The sequence below is a fragment of the Nicotiana sylvestris genome, chromosome 2 (genome assembly GCF_000393655.2).
Source record: "Nicotiana sylvestris chromosome 2, ASM39365v2, whole genome shotgun sequence".
In the NCBI taxonomy this organism is placed as follows: domain Eukaryota; kingdom Viridiplantae; phylum Streptophyta; class Magnoliopsida; order Solanales; family Solanaceae; genus Nicotiana; species Nicotiana sylvestris.
In genome coordinates, this window is record NC_091058.1 from 84,346,773 (window position 1) to 84,367,558 (window position 20,786).

The 20,786-nt window shown below is 36.5% G+C and overlaps 1 protein-coding gene and 1 pseudogene across 1 annotated transcript; one reads left to right on the plus strand and one right to left on the minus strand.

The window, feature by feature from the left end:
* Positions 1–11,847: 11,847 nt before the first annotated feature.
* On the minus strand, positions 11,848–15,025 carry LOC104244713 (AAA-ATPase At5g17760-like; annotated as a pseudogene).
* A 2,860-nt stretch (positions 15,026–17,885) lies between these two features.
* On the plus strand, positions 17,886–19,201 carry LOC138885170 (serine/threonine-protein phosphatase 7 long form homolog). Its single transcript, XM_070166079.1, has 4 exons — positions 17,886–18,245; positions 18,357–18,479; positions 18,569–18,660; positions 19,030–19,201. Exons 1-4 carry the CDS (start codon positions 17,886–17,888, stop codon positions 19,199–19,201), a joined length of 747 nt encoding a protein of 248 aa, XP_070022180.1.
* Positions 19,202–20,786: the final 1,585 nt, after the last annotated feature.

Consider the following 20,786-nt stretch of genomic DNA (forward strand, 5'->3'; position numbering starts at 1 on the left):
TATGGCAAAGAACCTTGAACCCTAATGTGTCAGAGTTACCAAGGGCTTTAAGAACCTAGGGCAGTGCTCACACAAGGGAGGTTAACAGAGGAGATTTAGGGATAGACTTGGGACCAAGTTCTAGGGTTCCAGAGTTCACAAGAGTCTCAATTGGACCCCGAGCAATGCTCACACTAGGGAGGTTAGTAGCCAGAGCCTTCATAGTCTTGGCTTTCAGCTGGCTAAGAATAAGGAATTTAGAATGACATAAGTGATAATGAATAAAGATGGACAACAGCTGAGGCACAGAACAGAAGAGTACAAGTTGAGCACTTAGAGCAAATAATCAAACAGGCTTTAGGTTTTAAAAGCAAACTTAGCAAAGATTCAGAAGAACAAGTTCAACACCTAGTGCATAAGTAATCACACATTAATAAAACAAGTTTGCAAGTTTGGTATACACATACTCATAATACAGAAAAGATTCAGATTATGTTAAGTGTATATGCTAGTGAGAATCATATTGACTGGCAGCAGAATTCAAACAGGATGAAAGCAGGTCATTACAAGAATTATGTAAGTAAGGCATGTTTAAGTAACAGGATTGCTACCAAAATCAAACACATAAAAGAGGCTAAAATGCAAAGGTTCTAAACATCAGTAACACATAGGCTAGACAGACTTAAAGAGAACTTAATTAACTCAGGTCCAAAGAATGTTTCAAACTACAAACACAATAGAATTTAGATTAGAAAGGCCTAACATTGAAGTAAGACAGTCAGAATTGCATACGGGAATAGCCCAGAACACACTAAACCACCATCTTCAAAAGTGAAAACAAATACCAATGACAGGCAAATAGGACAAAAGTTTAGCAACTCACCAGTTAAGCGAAAACAAGAAAGAACAAAGTCCACACTAGCAAGAACCCAGAATTTCTAGCATTGGCTTTCAGCCGGCCAGGAACCAGAATATAGAACAAAAGTATTTAGAAAACAAAAGAATAGTAACTTCAGTTTTTTAGTGAATTTCATAACGATTTCAGTCCTGTCTTAAGGGGAATAGGGAGGGGTTTATATAGTGACAGAGATCGAGCAAGTAAATAGGAAAAGTGTAAATCAAACACAAATAACGAAGCATCATCATGCAAAATCAAAATAAAAATCGAAAAAATAAGTAAACCCTAATTTTATGGAATCAAAATGTTAACAGAATGTTCACACACAAAAATGAATAAGGACACAAATAGCACCAAAAATCAGTGAATCGAACTAATTAAGAAGACAAGATCTGAAAACCCTAACTTTTAAGGCAAGTGAAAAATTGGTAAAAGAAAGAATAAAACTCACACATAATAAGACAAATATAGACAAGGTAACACTCAAAATCAAAGGCTTGAACCAATTTTGGTTCGATTTGAAGAAAATCTGTAAGCCCTAGTTTTAAGGTAAGTAAGAATCAACAAAATATAGACAAAATCGAACTCACATGGTGTAGAATAAACGTGTGTAAACGGAATATCGTCCAGATTCAAGAAATAGGAGTCAATCGGACAGAATCAAAGTGGTAATATTTGCCATGTTTAGGCAAGTATTAGGTAATACCATGGGAAATCCATCAATAGCGAAAACATACTAATATGGTAAGGAGATGAGAGGAAAATCCCATTAGAAGAGGGATTTGGGGAGGGTTTTGAGAGGTGGCGGCTAGGGTTTCTTTAGAGAAGAATAGAGAGTAGAGAGGACTTAGGGCGGCGGGCATGTGAAAATGATTTAGGGTTAGGGGGATTTGGGTATAATTAAAAGGGTAGGAGTAGTACGGGTCGTTGATCTCTAAGATCAACGGCCATGATTTAAAAGGGGGTTTTGGGTCGGGTAGGTTTAGTTGATTGGGCTGGGGTTATTTGGTTTGGTATGGGGTATTTTGGGCTAGTGTATTAGGTAATTGGGCTTGGGGTTGGTCCGAAAATAGGTAGAATTTAGGCTAGTTTTTAAATACCCAATATTTAATAAATAAGTAATTTATAAAAGTAATTAATAAATAACAAAAATATCATTTGTATACCAAAATGATTAAAAAAATTACTTAACATTATAAAAATGTAAAAATTCATTTTCTGCATGCACAATGTAATTATACATTAATATAGGCTATTATTGCAAAAATGTGCAATTAGCCCTAAAAATGCAAATGTAATTATAAAAATGCACTGAAAAATATTTAAACATTATGTTGGTATGAATGATAAGTTTAAATGATTAAATAATCATAAAATAATTTGGAGGATAATTATTGAGTATTTATATATAATAAAATGCAGGAATAAATTGGTTTAAAGTCTTTAAACATTATGAAAAACTATAAAAACATATTTGTGTATGCTTATAAATGAAATGATAATGCATATGCACTATTTTAAAGGTGTATATATATATAATATGAGAGAAAATTGAGTATCAAAAGTTGGTGGAATAGAGGAGTTGTTAATGGCCTATTTTGGAGAAAGTCTCATCGGAATTGTTTCCGAGTGGTACATGGATCAAGAAATTACCCCTTGGCATGTATGGGATGATCTGGCCCGAGAGTTTGTCGGCCAGTTCCAGTATAATGTGGACATCGCTCCCAATAGAAACTCTTTGTTCAATCTAAAAAAGAAAACTGCGGAAAATTTTCGTGAATACATTGTCAAGTGCTGAGAGCAGGCCACCGGGGTAAAGCCACCAGTGGATGAGGGAGAAATGGTTTCAGTTTCCCTACATGCCCAAGAGGTGGACTACTTCTAGAACATGATGTCTGCTATGGGTAAGCCGTTCGCTGAGGCTATCAAAATTGGGAAGATGGTCAAAAAATGGTTTAAAAACGGGTTGAATCTTAAGTCAGGTCGCCTTCAAGGAAACATCACAGGCCGTTCAGAATGGCTCGAGTGATTCGGTGAACAGAAACAGGAGAGAAGAGGGAGAAATGATGGCTTCGAGCTCGAGGGAGATCCGCAGGTCATTCAACCAATTATATATGCCTTCTAAGGACTTACAACACTATTACCCCATCAAGATACTGCTTATGTTGTGGCACCGCCTCACTATATGGTGATGAACGTGCAACCTTACATGAGGCCACAATATTATATACAAAACCGAGCTCCACCTCCCAGAAACGCCCATCCCCACCAAGCTCCATATAATCCTCAACAAAATATTCCCCAATACAATCCTCGCTCCAGAGAGCCTCCCAGAAGGAATCAATTCACCCATATTGGTGAATCATATTCAAGTTTGTTTCAAAAGTTAATTAGGCTAGGTCTGTTGCAGCCAGTGGCATCAAACTGACCGAACCCCGAGTCCCCCTCACACCGAGTTGATGCAAGATGTGAATACCACTCTGGAGCAATAGGACACGATGCGAAGGATTGTTGGACCCTCAAGAGGGTAGTTGAATACTTGATTGAAACTAAAAAAATCGTTCTTAGGGATGAAGAGGCTCCCAATGTGACCAACAGTCCTTTTCCTACTCACAACAATAGGCTATTAATTGAAATGATTTGTGATGATAGGGAGTTTGATCCAGCACTAAAAGTCATTTTAACCATTGTCGCAGAATAAGAGAAAGCTAAAACGGTCTCCAAACCATGAAAAGTTACCTGTTATATGGGAGTCTCGGTAGCCGCTCTTGCTATCCTTTTGCATCCGGATTATATCAGGGTGTAATCCGGATGTTTTACTTTATTGTCTTTACTTTATTATGTAAACCCTTCTATCTTAAAAAAAAAAAAAAATCAATATTTGATCGTCCATGAATGTCTCTTTTTTCTTACTCTTGTCACTTTTCTTATTTTCTTTTAGTTTTGTTAAATGTATATTTTAATAACATGACATGCTTGTTGATTTTATGCCCAGATCCTAAAATTCTGTCAGACTTCGAAATAATGAATCAAGAAGCAGAATGCAATGAAGATAAGGTTAATGAAATAAAACAAAGAATCGGAACAGTATGAGAACAAGCCTAAGCCAAATTTGAATGAAACCTGTAGAAGTTGAAATTCCCTCTCTTCTGATCATTGTTGAAGCCGAGATTGAGAATGAAGAATGGATCAAAACCTGTTGGAACCCTTAACTATGTTTGATGAAAAGCGATTGGCCGTAGTTTGCCACGAGTAGTTGTACCAACAAAGAATGGCCCATGCCTACAACAAGAAAGTACGACCCAAGAAATTTGAAGTGGAGCAACTCGTTCTAAGATGTATTCTCCCACATAATGAAGAAGCTAAAGGAAAATTTGCTCTAAATTGGAAAGGTCCATATATTGTTGTCACGCCCCGAACCTGGGGAGGCGTGGCTGGCACTCGGTGTCGTAGTGGCCCGAGCGAACTACTTTGTAACTCATTCATTCCTTTTATAATTATCATGGGCCAACATGGCCACAACTCGTAATGTACAATTGTAAGTGGGAAAATGTTATAATCAATGAACCATCGTTCATAAAATATGAATACATATGGGTCGTCAAGGCCTCTGACATACTATACATAATAAATCTGTGTCTACAAAGCCTATTATTTGACATAAAATGGAACAGGGTACCGACCTACCCATAAGTATATAGCAAAACTCTGACACGGTGACTTATAGACTCGACTGCACTCCGAATGAGGTAGAGTCTCAACATTCTCAAAGGAATTTGTGCTAATCGCTCCTTTTTGCTATTGCCATGTACTCAAATAAGCATCAAAATTAAGATGAGAGGAACAAATTGATTGCAAGAGACAAACAATGTCATTCTTCAATCTCAAACAAGATTTATGATGAAAGACCTTATAATAATAAGCCTCTGTATCACCTAGTCCAAAATTAAAGCACCCATCCCCCATTCATCAGCAGTGTTCTCGTAAATGCGGTAGTTGAATAAAAATATACTGATACTAAATCATTTAATAATTATTTGAAGTTTGAATAGAAGATACGTTCGAGAGGTCCAAGGACTACCAAAGTGTGTTTGTCTATCCCTTTCTTCTTGCAATTAAGTGAGTGGATTTAATACGACACATATTAATGCTAAGGTACGGGATGTCACAGTAAAAGTCCTTCTCTTCCACTTTAAGAGCATGATCCAAATTAGTGCTTTCAACAAAGTGCATTAAGGGCAATGAAGCAAGCATGCAACGTCATCTACTTAAAGTTTAGAAGCAACTACCATGAACCCTCCATGTGCATGAAAAAGTAAAGACAAGATTGTTAGTAAGAGTTATGCATAGACAATAAAATCATGCAAATAAAGCTCAAAAGATTCTTATAAACTCGAAATTTCCATAAAGCACATCTCTCTAAATTGTATATCTGATCAGCAGAGGAGCAACTCGGCATTATCCTCTTTTCTCTTTTCCTGAATAACTAAGAAGGTAAGTTGCTGAGGACATAGAGTATCCAAAACTTGGGATCTTATCACTTTTTCTCTTGAGAGTATAATCATAAAAAAATAGCAACATCACATGTTATAAATAGTTTAAAAGTATTTGAGAAACACATTATGTTGAGAGATCGATAAACAAATCAGGTCTATGAGTCGAACTGATTGTCTATACTTGTAAATCTGGATAGCTCTGTAAATCATGAAATATTTATAAGGAAATGCATATGCGTATATATATCACGTAATGCATAGGTCTGTACGTACATAGCATCACCAAGCCTTTGAAGGCATCCCACTACATCATCTCGGCCACAGTGGGCAAATCATCAACGTACACCAGCTGATCAGGTGGTTGTGCGTATATAATGCCATAACCTTTCCTCATATCCCATATACATACATATATATATATATATATATATATATATATACGCGTATATAACGCCATCTGGTGACATTGTGGGCAAAATCATCAACGTATACCAGCTAATCAGGTGGTGGTATGTATATAATGCCATAACTTTTTCCCATATCTCATACATATATATTAATATATATACGCGTATATAACGTCATCTGGTGCCACTGTGGGCAAATTCATCAACATATATTAGCTAATCAAGTGGTGGTGCGTATATAATGCCATAACCTTTTTCCATATCCCATATACATACATTTATATATATACGCGTATATAACGCCATCTGGTCATGGATCAATGTAAATGAATGCAATGCATGATAAGTACGTCAATAAAATCTTTCGGAGTGTTATAAGACCATTATGCCTCTGATTAATATCATGAAATAGACTTTATCACCTCACATATTTTCTGAGACCCATGAACCGATGATAGAATAATATGACACATAGGGAATCAAAAATGTATGTATTTATAATATTTCTATGAATAGAGTCATGTATGGAAATTGTGCATTTGTCGTTTTGTTTGTGTCATATAGATCAGGCCAAAAGAAAGCAGGGATGGCCTAAACATACCTGGAGTAGGGAAAAATCCGTTTTCACACTCTTAACTTAATTAATGTTTAAACTGTTACACTCATCATCCTCACAATTCCGACCAAACAAACACCACCCTCCTCTATTCTTTATAGCCTCCACCAAATCCATTCTTCCAGCTTTTTCCAAGTTTTACCTTGTTGAAAAAGCATCTAGGTTCTTAGATATCTCAATGAAAGCCAAAATATCCTCTTCCAGCTCCATATCCCCTTCCCCGACCCTTTCCTACACCAGCAATATGCAATGTCCTTAGCTCTTTCCTTGCCAAGCTTAAAAACCAAAAAGAACATATTTCTTGGTTAAAAATTTCAGCTTTTCTTGCTAAACAATTCCTTCCATTAAAATGAACTTTCGAGAAATAAATACTATTTCTCATCACCCCAAGAACGTCTATCCTTGCTTGGGATGACAGAAAACTTGCAAAAAGTGTCAAGCCACCTAAAGTTTGCATCTCAACCCAAATTTTATTTATTTGGTCTAACTTATATATCACCGGATTTGCAGTAGAGCAAGTGTATATCACATAGATATTTCTTTTGTGCTCTGCCATAAATCAGTTGAGTGCCTTTCTTTTGGAAATTGATGTTCACAAGGATAAGCCTCCCCAAATTGTGACACCACCGTTAGCCCCACATTAGTCACATATTACTTTTGTTGTCATGGTCCCACGTGGACAAGACAACTCTTACACTTATCCTCTTAAATTAAAAATTAACCAATTATCAATATAATTAAGAGTTGTCTCAAATTACTTAAAATACTACTTATTTTAATAGACTTTATATAACTTACTATCATGGTTATGTGGTACAAAATAAAATAAATATATACATTGTTATTTCATTAAAATATCCATGTAAACATACATATATTTTCTCAACTTCTAATTTTTCTAATCTCATAAAGAGTACAAATTTTCGTACACTTAATTTTTAAATGGTAAAAAGATAACCTTCTTTTTTTTTTTGAAAAATATTATTCATATCTTTACAACAAAGAAAATCTCATAAACTTTCTCATATTATGGTATAAAATTTTAAGCATATTCGAAAGTAGTAATATTAATAACTATATAAAATCATAATTTTCAAACTTTTTACAAAAATATTCCACTCAAAATATCATATCAAATATATATGACGGTATCAAGGTTATTAAACATACGGGGTCTTACAATAATATAGTCACGAATGCTCTATAATCTCATGAATGGTCTTAATCCCTTTGATCTCATATGGGTTACTACGACTTATTCTAAATATTAAAGTACGAGATGTAACATCCTTCCCCCCTTTAGAAGCATTTGTCCTCGAATGTTAACTCTCAAAGATTTACAAAATATTTATTCGGGCCTCTTCTGTAAACTAAACTAAAACTCAAACTATATCTGAGGTCTCGACTTTTCACAACCTTTTGTAGTTGAGTATCGCGTATCTTCTTCACCTTTACTTTACTTACCTTTCAATCTCACATTGTATCTTCTGTTTCTTTCATAACCTTCCTTCCCCATAGGTGAAAATTACTCCTTAAAGCTCTATTGTGATAGCACCCCTGGTGCATACAAAATCTGGAGAAAGTTTCATACTGACTTCTTACAACTCAACTCTATGGCATGATCTAGAAACAAAACAAGGGTAACATTTCCTAAATGACATATAGCTTCTCAGTTATAAATGTGGTGTGCAACACACCCATAAGTGACACTCTACTAGGCACGGTTTTGTAGACTCCCTAGGACAGAACTGCTCTGATACCACTTTGTCACGCCCTGAATCTAGGGAGGCGTGGTTGGCACTCGGTGTCGTAGTGGCCCGAGCGAACCACTTTATAACTCATTCATTCCTTTTATAATTATCATGGGCCAACATGGCCACAACTCGTAATGTATGATTGTAAGTGGGCAAATGTTATAATCAATGAACTATCGTTCATAAAACATGAATACATATGGGTTGTCAAGGCCTCTAACATACTATACATAATAAACCTGTGTCTACAAAGCCTATTATTTGACATAAAATGAGACAGGGTACCGGCCTACCCATAAGTATGTAGCAAAACTCTGAAATGATGACTTATAGTTTCGGCTGCACTCCGAATGAGGTAGAGTCTCAACATTCTCAAAGGAATTTGTGTTAATCGCTCGTTTTTGCTATAGCCATGTACTCAAATAAGCATCAAAATTAGGACGAGAGGAACATATTGATTGAAAGAGACAAACAAAGTCATTCTTCAATCTCAAACAAGATTTATGATGAAAGACCGTATAAGAATAAGCGCCTGTATCACCTAATCCAAAATTAAAGCACTTATCCCTCATTTATCAGCAGTGTTCTCGTAAATACGGTAGTTGAATAAAAATATACTGACACTAAATCATTTAATAATCATTTGAAGTTTGAATAGAAGATACGCTCGAGAAGTCCAAGGACTACCAAAGTGTGTTCGTCTATCCCTTTCTTCTTACAATTAAGTAAGTGAATTTAATACGACACATCTTAATGCTAAGGTACAGGATGTAACAGTAAAAGTCTTTCTCTTCCACTTTAAGAGCATGATCCAAATTAGTGCTTTCAACAAAGAGCATTAAGGGCAATGAAGCAAGCATGCAGAAGGACGCCATCTACTTAACGTTTAGAGGCAACTACCATGAATCCTCCATATGCATGAAAAAGTAAAGACAAGGTTGTTAGTAAGAGACGCATAGACAAGAAAATCATGCAAATAAAGCTCAAAAAATTCTTATAAACTCGAAATTTCCATAAAGCACATCTCTCTAAATTGTATATTAGATCAGCAGAGGAGCAACTCGGTATTATCCTCTTTTCTCTTTTCCTGAATAATTAATGAGGTAAGTTGATGAGGACATAGAGTATCTAAAACTTAGGATCTTATCACTTTTTCTCTTGATAGTATAACCATAAAAAAAATGAGAAACATCACATGTTATAAATAGTTTAAAAGTATTTGAGAAACACATTATGTTGAGAGATCGATAAACAAATCATGTCTATGAGTCGAACTGATTGTTTATAATTGTAATCTGGATAGCTATGTAAATCATTAAATATGTATAAGGCCATGCATATGCGTATATATGTCATGTAATGCATAGCTCTGTACGTACAAAGAATCATCAAGCCTCTGAGGGCATCCCATCACATCATCTCGGCCACTATGGGCAAATCATCAATGTATACCAGTTGATCAGGTGATGGTGCGTATATAATGCCATAATCTTTCCCCATATCCCATATACATATATGTATATATATATATATATATATATATATATATATATATATATATATGTATATATATAACGCCATCTGGTGCCACTTTGGGCAAAATCATCAACGTATACCAGCTGATCAGTTGGTGGTGCATATATAACGCCGTAACCTTTTTCCATATACCATATACATATCGTGACAACTCGGCCAGTCATCTCATGAGTTACCGCTCCATTTCCCCCATTTCTACTTCTTATTGCTTTGTCTATCAGTTCTATAAATGATCGGGTTGGTTGGCTCGGGTTCGGAAAGGAGTTGGTAAGGTTTGAGACACTTAGTCTCATCTGAGGAAGCTTAAGTTGGAAAATTCAACCGGATGGTGACTTATGTGTTAGAGGGCTCGGATATGAATTCCGATGGTTCAAATAGCTTCGGGAGGTTATTTGAGACTTAGGAGCGTGATCGGAATGTCTTTTGGAGGTCCGGAGTAGATTTATGCTTGAATTGGCGAAATTGGATTTTTGGCGTTTTCCGGTTGGTAGGTGATATTTTGATATAGGGATCGGAATGGAATTCCAAGAGTTGCAGTAGTTTCATTGTGTCATTTGGGTTGTGTGTGCAAAATTACAGGTCAGTCGAACATGATTTGGTTGGGTTTTTTATCAAAAGTGTAATGTAAAAAAATTTGGAATTCTTAGGCTTGAATCTGATGCGAATTTGGTATTTTGAAGTTGTTTTGAGAATTCTGAAGGTTGGAACAAGTTAAATTATGTTTTGGGATATGTTGGCATGTTTAGTTGAGGTCCTGGGGGCCTCAGGTGAGTTTCGGGTGGTCAATCGGACCATTTCATGTCTTGGAAAAATGCAGAAAACTGTTGTTCAGTGTTGCAGAGAAATGGCCTTCGCGTTTGCGAAGGGTTAGCTGTTGAGGCTGAGGATTTAGCCTTCACGTTCGTGAGGAAGGCTCCGCATTCGCGAAGGGCTGGGGTCATTATGCATCGCGTTCGCGAGGGAGGCTCCGCGTTCGCGTAGAGGAAGTTAGGCAGCTGGGTTTGAGGTTGATTTGTTCATCGCTTTCGCGAGAAGTGGAGCACGTTCGCGAAGGTCGGGCTAAGGAACCAACGCGTTAGTGAGAGACTAGACGTGTTCAAGTAAGAGGAAATTTGGTCAAAGTTAGATTGTGCTTCGCGAACGCGAGGCGTTGACCGCGTTCACAAAAAAGGAATTGAGGCCTGGGCAGAATGTTTAAATGGTCATCTTGTCCGCGATTTTGGGGTTAACTTCCACCATATTTGAGCGATTTTGGAGATTATTGAAGAGGATTGAATAGGAATTCAAGGAGAAACACTTGGAGGTAAGATTCATGGACTTAATACTCGATTCTAATATGAATTCTACCTAATTAATCGTGGAAATTAAGCCTAATATTGAAGAACTAGGGCTTGTAATTGGAGACCTAGAATTTGGGATTTGAGGGGTAGTTTGTGGTTGGATTTTTATGCTTTTGGTATGAATGAACTCAGGGAGTGATAAGGAGTCCATTGATGTAATTTTTATCGGAATCCGAGACGTGGTCCCGGGGGTCGGGTTTGGCAAATTTCGGGATTTGTGTTGTAATTTGATTTCTTTCGAGTGGGCTTTGTTCCCTTAGCATATTTTGATGGTTTTACACTGATTTTGGTTAGATTTGTAGCATATGGAGGCCTATTTGAGGGGCAAAGGCATTGCGAGCTAGAGATTTGGACCGGGTAGAGGTGAGTAATGATTGTAAATGTTGTCCTAAGGGTATGAAACACCGGATTGCACATCGTTGTGCTATATTGAGGTGACACACACGCTAGATGACGAGCGTGGGGTCGTGCACTGTTGGGGATTGTGACTTAGTCCTTCCCGAATGATTGTTTTACCGCGTATTTGATTGAAAACTGTTTGTTATCATCATGTTTTAGGCTGAATGCTATATTTGGGCCTCGTGCCAATTATTTGAACCCTTAGGGGATTTTTACTTATTTTTCCTCACTTTTTTGACTTTATACTTGAACTCAGTCATGCTATATTCTACTATTTTCATAACTCCAGCCCTGTTTACTTTGCTTTAACACGTAAATGATATTTTGGGCTGAGCACCATGTTTTACTGTTGCCCGAGTGGCTTGTGAGATTCTGACTGAATAAGGCCGAGGGCCTATGTTATGAGGAAACACTGATTATGATTATGAGGCCGAGGGATTGAGATTTGTACGCCACAAGATCCTTTTTCTCTTAAGAAAATTGACAAGACCTCCAAGGCAAACGTCGGCATCTTCACTCTTCATAAGTTCCTCAGCAACCTCAGCAGGGGTGACTTGAATAGCTTCAATCAACTCTTGTATTTCTCGAAAATACCCGTGACGAGGATCGTGGATTTCCAAATAATTAGCAGCCAACACCTTAAAACTTTCACTTGTTAGGTACGACATGTGGATGTGCATGTCCATTCGTCCAGGTCGCAACAGCGCTGGATCAAGCCTCTCTTTGTGATTTGTGGTAAATATAATGACCCGCTCATCTGCACTGCTTGACCATAGCCCGTCTATGAAGTTTAATAATCCACCAAGTGTAAGCTGTAAAAGGAGAAGAAAAAAAATCAACATGTCAACACAGACCTATAGGCCACCGGTTCAAGCCGCGGAATCAGTCACTCGCGCTTGCATCAGGATAGGCTACATATATCACACCCCTTGAGGTGCGGCTCTTCCCTAACCCTACATAAATACAGGATATTTCGTGCACCAGGCTGCCCTTTTTTAACAAGTCAACACAAATGAGGGACTAATTTTTTTATTTTTTTTATTAATTTCCCAGTTTAGCTGAGAGTGTTGTACTATCTTGAAATGATAGACAGGGATGTGGCCTTACCTCAAAAGATTACAACACAAGGACAAAGGATGTCCTTCAAAAAAGACAGGAGAAGTATTATAACGTTACACCCATGTTCGACAAAAAAGACTAAACATGCTTAACTAACAAAAAGGTTTGCCTTCTCATATTTTGTCCTAATGGTAGGCATTTGAAATTTGTCCAAGATGAAAGGGCCTTTGGCACCACTAGGAAGCTATTGAAAAGAGAAGTAAATCTTATTTTCAGAGTTGGATGTAGCAAGCTTAGCAGTTAGCAAGATGCTCGGCCACCTAGATTGCCTCCCTAAAACAGTTGCATAGGCTACATATATCACACCCCTTGAGGTGCGGCTCTTCCCTAACCCCACATAAATACAGAATATTTCGTGCACCAGGCTGCCCTTTTTTAACAAGTCAACACAAATGAGGGACTAATTTTTTTATTTTTTTTATTAATTCCCCAGTTTAGCTGAGAGTGTTGTACTATCTTGAAATGATAGACAGGGATGTGGCCTTACCTCAAAAGATTACAACACAAGGACAAAGGATGTCCTTCAAAAAAGACAGGAGAAGTATTATAACGTTACACCCCTGTTCGACAAAAAAGACTAAACATGCTTAACTAACAAAAAGGTTTGCCTTCTCATATTTTGTCCTAATGGTAGGCATTTGAAATTTGTCCAAGATGAAAGGGCCTTTGGCACCACTAGGAAGCTGTTGAAAAGAGAAGTAAATCTTATTTTCAGAGTTGGATGTAGCAAGCTTAGCAGTTAGCAAGATGCTCGGCCACCTAGATTGCCTCCCTAAAACAGTGCATTGGGGTAACATTGGCTTGGTTCATGATATGTGAAGTGTCCTCAATTATTTTCTTCAATGAGTCAATCTGTAGTTATTAGTTTTCCCATTCTTGAACATACTCGTTACCAACAAAGAGTCTAGTTCGATAGTAAAGTTAGAATAGCCATTAGTGGTACACCAATTGATCCCAAAAAAGGCCGCTTGTGCTTGAGCATTATTGTGACTATTATATATCCACAAAAGCTACCTTAATAAGCTTATTACCAAAATCTTCAGGTGCGTGCCAATTACTCCATCTTATATGACACTATTAATATTTTATAAATTTTTGAATTACTAACTATAGTGACTTATAATTTAATTTTCTAAATTTATAAATTTTATTTTAGAAAGTTGGAAGAATCTAAATTCGAATTCATACAAGAAAAATTAAGTAATTCGGCCCTTGCTATTCTCTCTCTCTCTCTCAATACTCTGCACAGTCCACACACATACATACAATGTAGTAGTCTAGTCTCTATATATGTGCATTGTAAGTATATTCATGATAAATAGTACTACAAGTACAATATGAAGGATAATATAGTTAATCAACACTAGATTACGTGATTCAAATATAAGGAAGAAGTTCCTGTGGAATTAGTTGAGGTGTGTGGGTACTACGGTTATAAAAAAAAGGGAAGGAATTTGAGTGACGAGGAAACTAACCTCAGGATCTCGTGAATGACTATATTCAGCATGATTAGTGCGATTTTGAGTTCTCTCAGGCATATCCACGCTGCAATCAATGTCTTCAATGACAAGTATAGACCTATTCTTCGTGCTCAACAGCAACTTTCTCAAATCCGAGTCTCGCCTTATATGAGACAAGTTTATATCATAAATGTCAAATTTTAGATAATTAGTTATTGCTGCAATCAAACTTGATTTCCCTGTTTCTGGTGGTCCATACAATAAGTATCCTCTTTTCCAAGCTTTTCCTACTCTTCTATAAAACTCTTTCCTCTTTAAAAACCTATCAAGATCCTCTATTATAGCTTTCTTCAGTGCTGGTTCTAATGCTAGTGTCTCAAAAGTTGAAGGGTGCTCAAGGTTGACGGAATCCCAAAGTATAGAATTAAAAGTTGGACCATTAGCTAGAGAATTCAACTTAACAACCTTTTTCTCATCAGACATGACTTTGGCTTTTTCAAGTACAAAAGGGATGTAACAATTCACGATTTTTTCATTGTGTTGCTTTTTTAAAGCTTAGCTCAAAGTATTGTTTCTCAGAAGCAAAGTTACCTCGACCAGAATCACCGTCTTGTGAGGAGTTCTTTGAGACAGCTTCGTGAACGTATCTCCAGACCAATTGAATCCCTTCAAAAGAATCAGTAATTTTTCCACAATTGCCGAATTTTACGTTCACTTTTGGGTCTTTGGGTCTTTTGCTAACTCTGAAACGTTGAAATTCAGGGTTGGATTTGGCTGACAAGTAGATTTCATAAGCATTATAGACTTTGTTGATAGCTATGCCATCTTTTTCTCCTATAACCAGAGTTATGTTTGATGAATGAGGACGATAATAACTGCGAATTTTGGAGACAATATAGTACTGGACTTGACGAGGAACCACTTGATTCAACATTGTCTTAAAAAGGGTAATTGAAGCATTCATTGAGGCATAGGCCTGGAACATTGACGAGGCTGAAGGAATGCTCGACAAACTCGCCATCTTAATTTCCATAAACCTTTTCACCACTTGGAAAAAGCAGACAAGTTCGTAATACTTGCATGAACTATTAATACTAGTACTAATTTTTATAATTCGACTCCTACTACCCAAGGGAGTGAAATTTTCCTTTTCTACAAGTAACTGAAAATTTATAACGAGTGAGATCCTTGAAATAGTAGATGGCTTTTTAGATTTTATTTTGGTATTGATTTTGGTGCGGTGTTTTGAAAAAAAAAAATTTAATTAAAATCTTGGGGAAACAAGAAAGCCGGAACCTTTTTGTTGTCTTTTTGGACAAAAGATACACAAATAGGTATAAAAAAAGTTACATTTATATATATATATAACGTCAAATCACACCACGTTATACCTTAACGGTAACTTTTGTCGTTAAGGTATAGCGTGGTATTTTTCCGCATTATATATACTGACATTTACTGACACAGGTACAACGTGCTGTATTTTCACGCTATATATAGCGTACAAATACAGCACGCTATACCCCTAATTAAATAATGCCCCTCGTCTTCTTCCCCGACCAGAAACGAGCCTCCCCCATTTTTTTACTTTCAAGCCATTTCTGGTCCCCTCCCCCCAGCGTCTTTTGTAAAAAAAATTGTGGTTCCCACCTGTCACACAAAATGTTAAGAACGTAGGTCCCACATCGTAGTAGAGAATCATATTATTGTGGTTTCACTCTTTCGGATTCAACTTTTCACACAAAACATTACATCGAGGTATTTCGATTTATTTTATGTCGAAACTTATATAATAATGCATATTTATTAGTTGATTGAATGTGTTTCCATATCGTTTTATGTTTTATTTGCGAAACTAGTATGTTATATTTTTCCAGACTTAGATATTAGTGTTCTAAAAAAATGTAAAATTGAGAAATAATTTTTTCTGTTAATATCAGGATTTAGATATTACTGTTTCCATGCCGGTTTGTGTTTAATTTTTGCGAAACTAAAATGTTATATGTATTTTTGTGAATTTATGTGATTAAAATGTATTTGTTGTTTATATTTAGTTTAGATTATTTATTAGCATAGTAAATTGTAGAACCTGTTAGCATAGTAAACTGTAGAGTATTTTAGCGTAGAATCCCTATAGTTTAAGTATTGCTTATATTGGTAGATGAAAATATATACTTTGTACAATTAAATAATTAAAAATTAAGAATTTAAATTTTTAAAACAAACACACACAAAATTATCAAAATATTGAATTTGACACACATAATTATTCATGATAATTTGGTGCTACTGGGCCTCAAATATCAAGCCTAGAGCCCAATAGGTATATATATTTTGTACAATTAAATAATTAAAAATTAAGAATTTAAATTTTTAAAACAAACACACACATAATTATTAATGATAGTTTGATACTACTGGGCCTCAAATATCGAGTCTGGAACCCAATAGGTATATATACTTTGTACAATTAAATAATTAAAAATTAAAAATTTAAATTTTTAAAACAAACATACACAAAACTATTAAAATATTGAATTTGACACACATAATTATTAATAATAGTTTGGTTCTACTGGGCCTCAAATATCGAGCCTGGAACCCAATAGGTATATATACTTTGTACAATTAAATAATTAAAAATTAAGAATTTAAATTTTTAAAACAAACATACACAAAATTATCAAAATATTGAATTTGACACATATAATTATTAATGATAGTTTGGTGCTATTGGGCCTCAAATATCGAGTCTGGAACCCAATAGGTATATATATTTTGTACAATTAAATAATTATAAATTAAGAATTTAAATTATAAAACAAACACACACAAAATTATCAGAATGTTGAATTTAACACAAATATTTATTCATGATAGTTGGTGCTACTGGGCCTAGGGTGGGCATTCGGTCGGTTCGGTTCGGTTTGAAGAAATTCGGTTCGGTTATTCGGTTTTCGATTTTGTAAAAGTAGTAACTGAAACCGAACTGAAATAAGTTCGGTTCAGTTCGGTTATTCTAATTTCGGTTCGGTTATTTCGGTTTTCGGTTTGAACATTATCATATTGGACTCCTTCTATGTAATAATACGATTGGCGAATTTATTGATTTTTCCCAAAACTTTGAAATTATTGGAAATATTGTGTTTATAGAAAAAATAGACTAAACTTTGCACACTTTATGGATCATAAAATTCAAACATAGTGTAAATTACAACTTTGTGTGAAATTTTCCCGGTATCTATCACATATGCTATGGAAGTTTTAATAGACTGAAAGTCATTAAGATTGGAAAGTTGATGGACTTACTTAATTGAGTTGAGTCTTTGATAGATTGGACCTAATAGTATTAATTTATTACCTATGGGCTTAGCCTATATATAACTTAAAGAACATATATGTTAATAATTCGGTTTTTCGGTTAACTGAACTAAAAAACTTAATAACCGAAAACCTAACCGAGAAACCAAAATTTTAAAATTTTAAACCGAAACCGACCGAACAAACCGAATAACCGAAACCGAAATAAAAAAAAATCGGTTCGGTCGATTTATTCGGTTCCGACAAAAGTATGCCCACCCCTAACTGGGCCTCATATACCGAGCCTGGAACCCAATAGGTATATATATTTTTTATAATTATATAATTAAACATACAATTAATGTTGTTTAATTTACAGTTGACGACATGGATGCGCGCCGTCTATACATCCCGGCCCTTACTCTCGTGAGATATTAGTGTTACAGGGCGATCATAGGTCCGCCCATATATGGGAAGGGGAGTTACTATCCCAGACTCTCCGCGCTAGGAGAGTGGACAACCTGTGGGATTTTTTGAGGCTCAGAGATCTCCACGAGCGTGTAGTCCAGCGCCTACAGGATATGGGATTTTATAGGATTATTGAGATCGGGCGGATGCGGTTCAACTGGGCTTTGATCACAGCGTTGATTGAGCGGTGGCGACCGGAGACGCACACCTTTCACCTGCCCATTGGCGAGGCCACTATCACGCTTCAGGACGTGGAGGTTTTATATGGCCTACCCGTTGATGGCATGCCCATTTCACTGCCTATTGCTATGAGATCTATGTCGCGCGATGATTATTGGGACATGCTGCAGGAGCTCACGGGTTTCAGGCCAGAGGATGAGATATTTTCGTCGGGTGCCAGTCGGTTTTCTTTGACCCCTATTAGACAGTACCTGGAGGTACTCCACCCCATTATCACCAACGATACAGAGGAGGTACATATTACTCGGTATACGGGGTTGTTGTTGCTTCTTCTATTTGGAGGGGTCTTGTTCCCGAACAGTTCGGGGAACCTAGTCAGCCTGAGATTTCTTCATTATATTCAGCTGCTAGATGAGTTACCCTATTACAGCTGGAGTGCTGATGTTCTCGCCTACATGTACAGGAGTATGTGTCGGGCAAGCATGGGCACTCAGAGAGATGTTTGTGGTTTTCTGCCGCTTCTACAGGTGACAATATATTCGAATAATCTGTTCATCAGTTCCAACTCTACCTAGTTAGAATTTATCTTAAACCTGACGTCAACTTTCTATGTTAGGTTTGGGCTTGGGAGCAGTTCTTGCAGGTTCAGCCACCTCTACCACAATTACCTCCTAATGTAGAACTTCCGGAACTCCCTCTATCCAGGAGGTGGGTTCTCCGCCGTACACTTTCATGAGAGTATGATTCCTATCATAATATCCCCCTCTGTAGGGATGTGTTGGATCTGTTGGAGGGCGCACAAGTAAATATGTACCTAAACTTACCTGGTATAGATTAACTTAGTGTTGCGCATACTCATGATTTGTGTTCTTATTTGATAGTTCATCTGGACACCGTACAACGATGATTTGATAGATGGCCTACCAGCTTATTGCTGGGCCGGCCAATTGATTTGGAGCACTTCTGCCCCGCTCATATGCCTCGATATTGTGGAGCATCATGCCTTGGAGCGGGTACTTCGCCAGTTTGGTCGCGCCGCTATATTGAGCTATCTATTCTTATGTAGGTTTCTACTAGACTGGCGGCCCCTTTTACTGATCCTGTCAGCACCACTGATGTTCATGATGCAGCACATCCGGCTATTAGGAGGCGACTTGATGATGACGATCCTGATAGCGTACCCAAGCGGGATGGGATGCGCCTCAGGCTAGCGGCTGCATTGAAGCACACTGGATGCAGGACACATTGATTTTCTTGTTTTATCTTTTTGATGTAAATAATATTTTTGTATATACATTAACAACAATTTTTATATAATACGCGCATTACTTTTTTAACTCTCCGTTCATTAGTTAGTTTCGTACTACAACACAAACACTTAAATTCTATTCCAATTAATAAAAATAAAGTTCATTACAACTAATTTAGTTTAATACTAAAACACAAACACAAATACAAACATAAACACAAACATAGCAACTTAACATAATTAAAAGTCAATACAACTAATAAAAATACACGACACAAGAAACATAAAGATAAAGCGATACACTAAACAAACACATGTCAATGTTTAGTCACTATCGCCCATTATTTTCTGCTCCAACCACTTAAATTGTTCTTCCAGCTTCTTTTTTTCATCTTCTACCTCTTTAAGTTTCGTTTTCAACTCCACAACCTCCCTTTTATGTTCTTTTTCACGTTCCCACTGTTTTAAACAAAATCATTAAGATCGTTCAATAATTCTTTGTAGTATTTCTGATAACAGTGTTCATCAATCCATACCTCAAAATCGCAAATAGGTTTGCCGGGAACCTTATAAAACTTGTTCAAACATTCCCAGTAGCGGCGTCCAGCTTCACCATTATCCCAACAACTTCGCATCTGGCATTTTTTTCCACACTTGTACCTTGGTACATAAATAGGTTGAGACATTTGTGCATATTTTAGTTATTGTTGAGTGCATAAAATAACTAGAATGAGCCTGTTATTTATAGGCAAGACAACACATATAACGTATTATTTCACCGCTCTAGATATACGCATAACGTAGTATTTGACCGCGCTATGCTTTGCGTGTTAAAGGTTTTGACGGGTACGAATCAACTTTATGTCAGTTGGCTAGCTTTTTCAGTTGGACAAGACAACACATATAACGTATTATTTCACCGCTCTATATATACACATGGCGTAGTATTTGACCGCGTTATGCTTTGCGTGTTAAAGGTTCTGACGGGTACGAATCAACTTTATGTCAGTTGGGCAGCTTTTTCAGGTTGACAAGACAACACAAATAAATAAAAAAACAAACATAATTAACATTAAATTAATCAGCTTTATGAAATTTCAATGTTGTTTCAAGTTCTTCTGAATATATAATTTTTTTAATTATCATTAACAAAACTGAAATGGAAAAGTTCAACTCATAATTAACAAACATAATTTTATTTTATAAATCTTGCAACATAAACAAAACAACTAAATATTACAACATAAACTCATTGATAGTTAGGCACAATAGAAGAACATCCACCACGAGCTTGATTACTGTTACCACCCAAAGGACATTTTCGACGATCGTGTCCTGTTTGCGAGCATATACGGTATCACTAACATCCATTTGGTTTCGTATACACGTTCTCTTCTGCACCTATATTCAACGCAAATAGGACTTGTTACACACCATTTTAAATGGCTCAGGCGGCCAATAATGCTCAGCACCCACTGGCTAGAACTACCCACTATATGTGTTTAGGTACTTCACAACACTATATTATTGATCAACATAGTTGGTTATACCTAAACCAACTTTTTGAAAGCACTTGATGGCATGT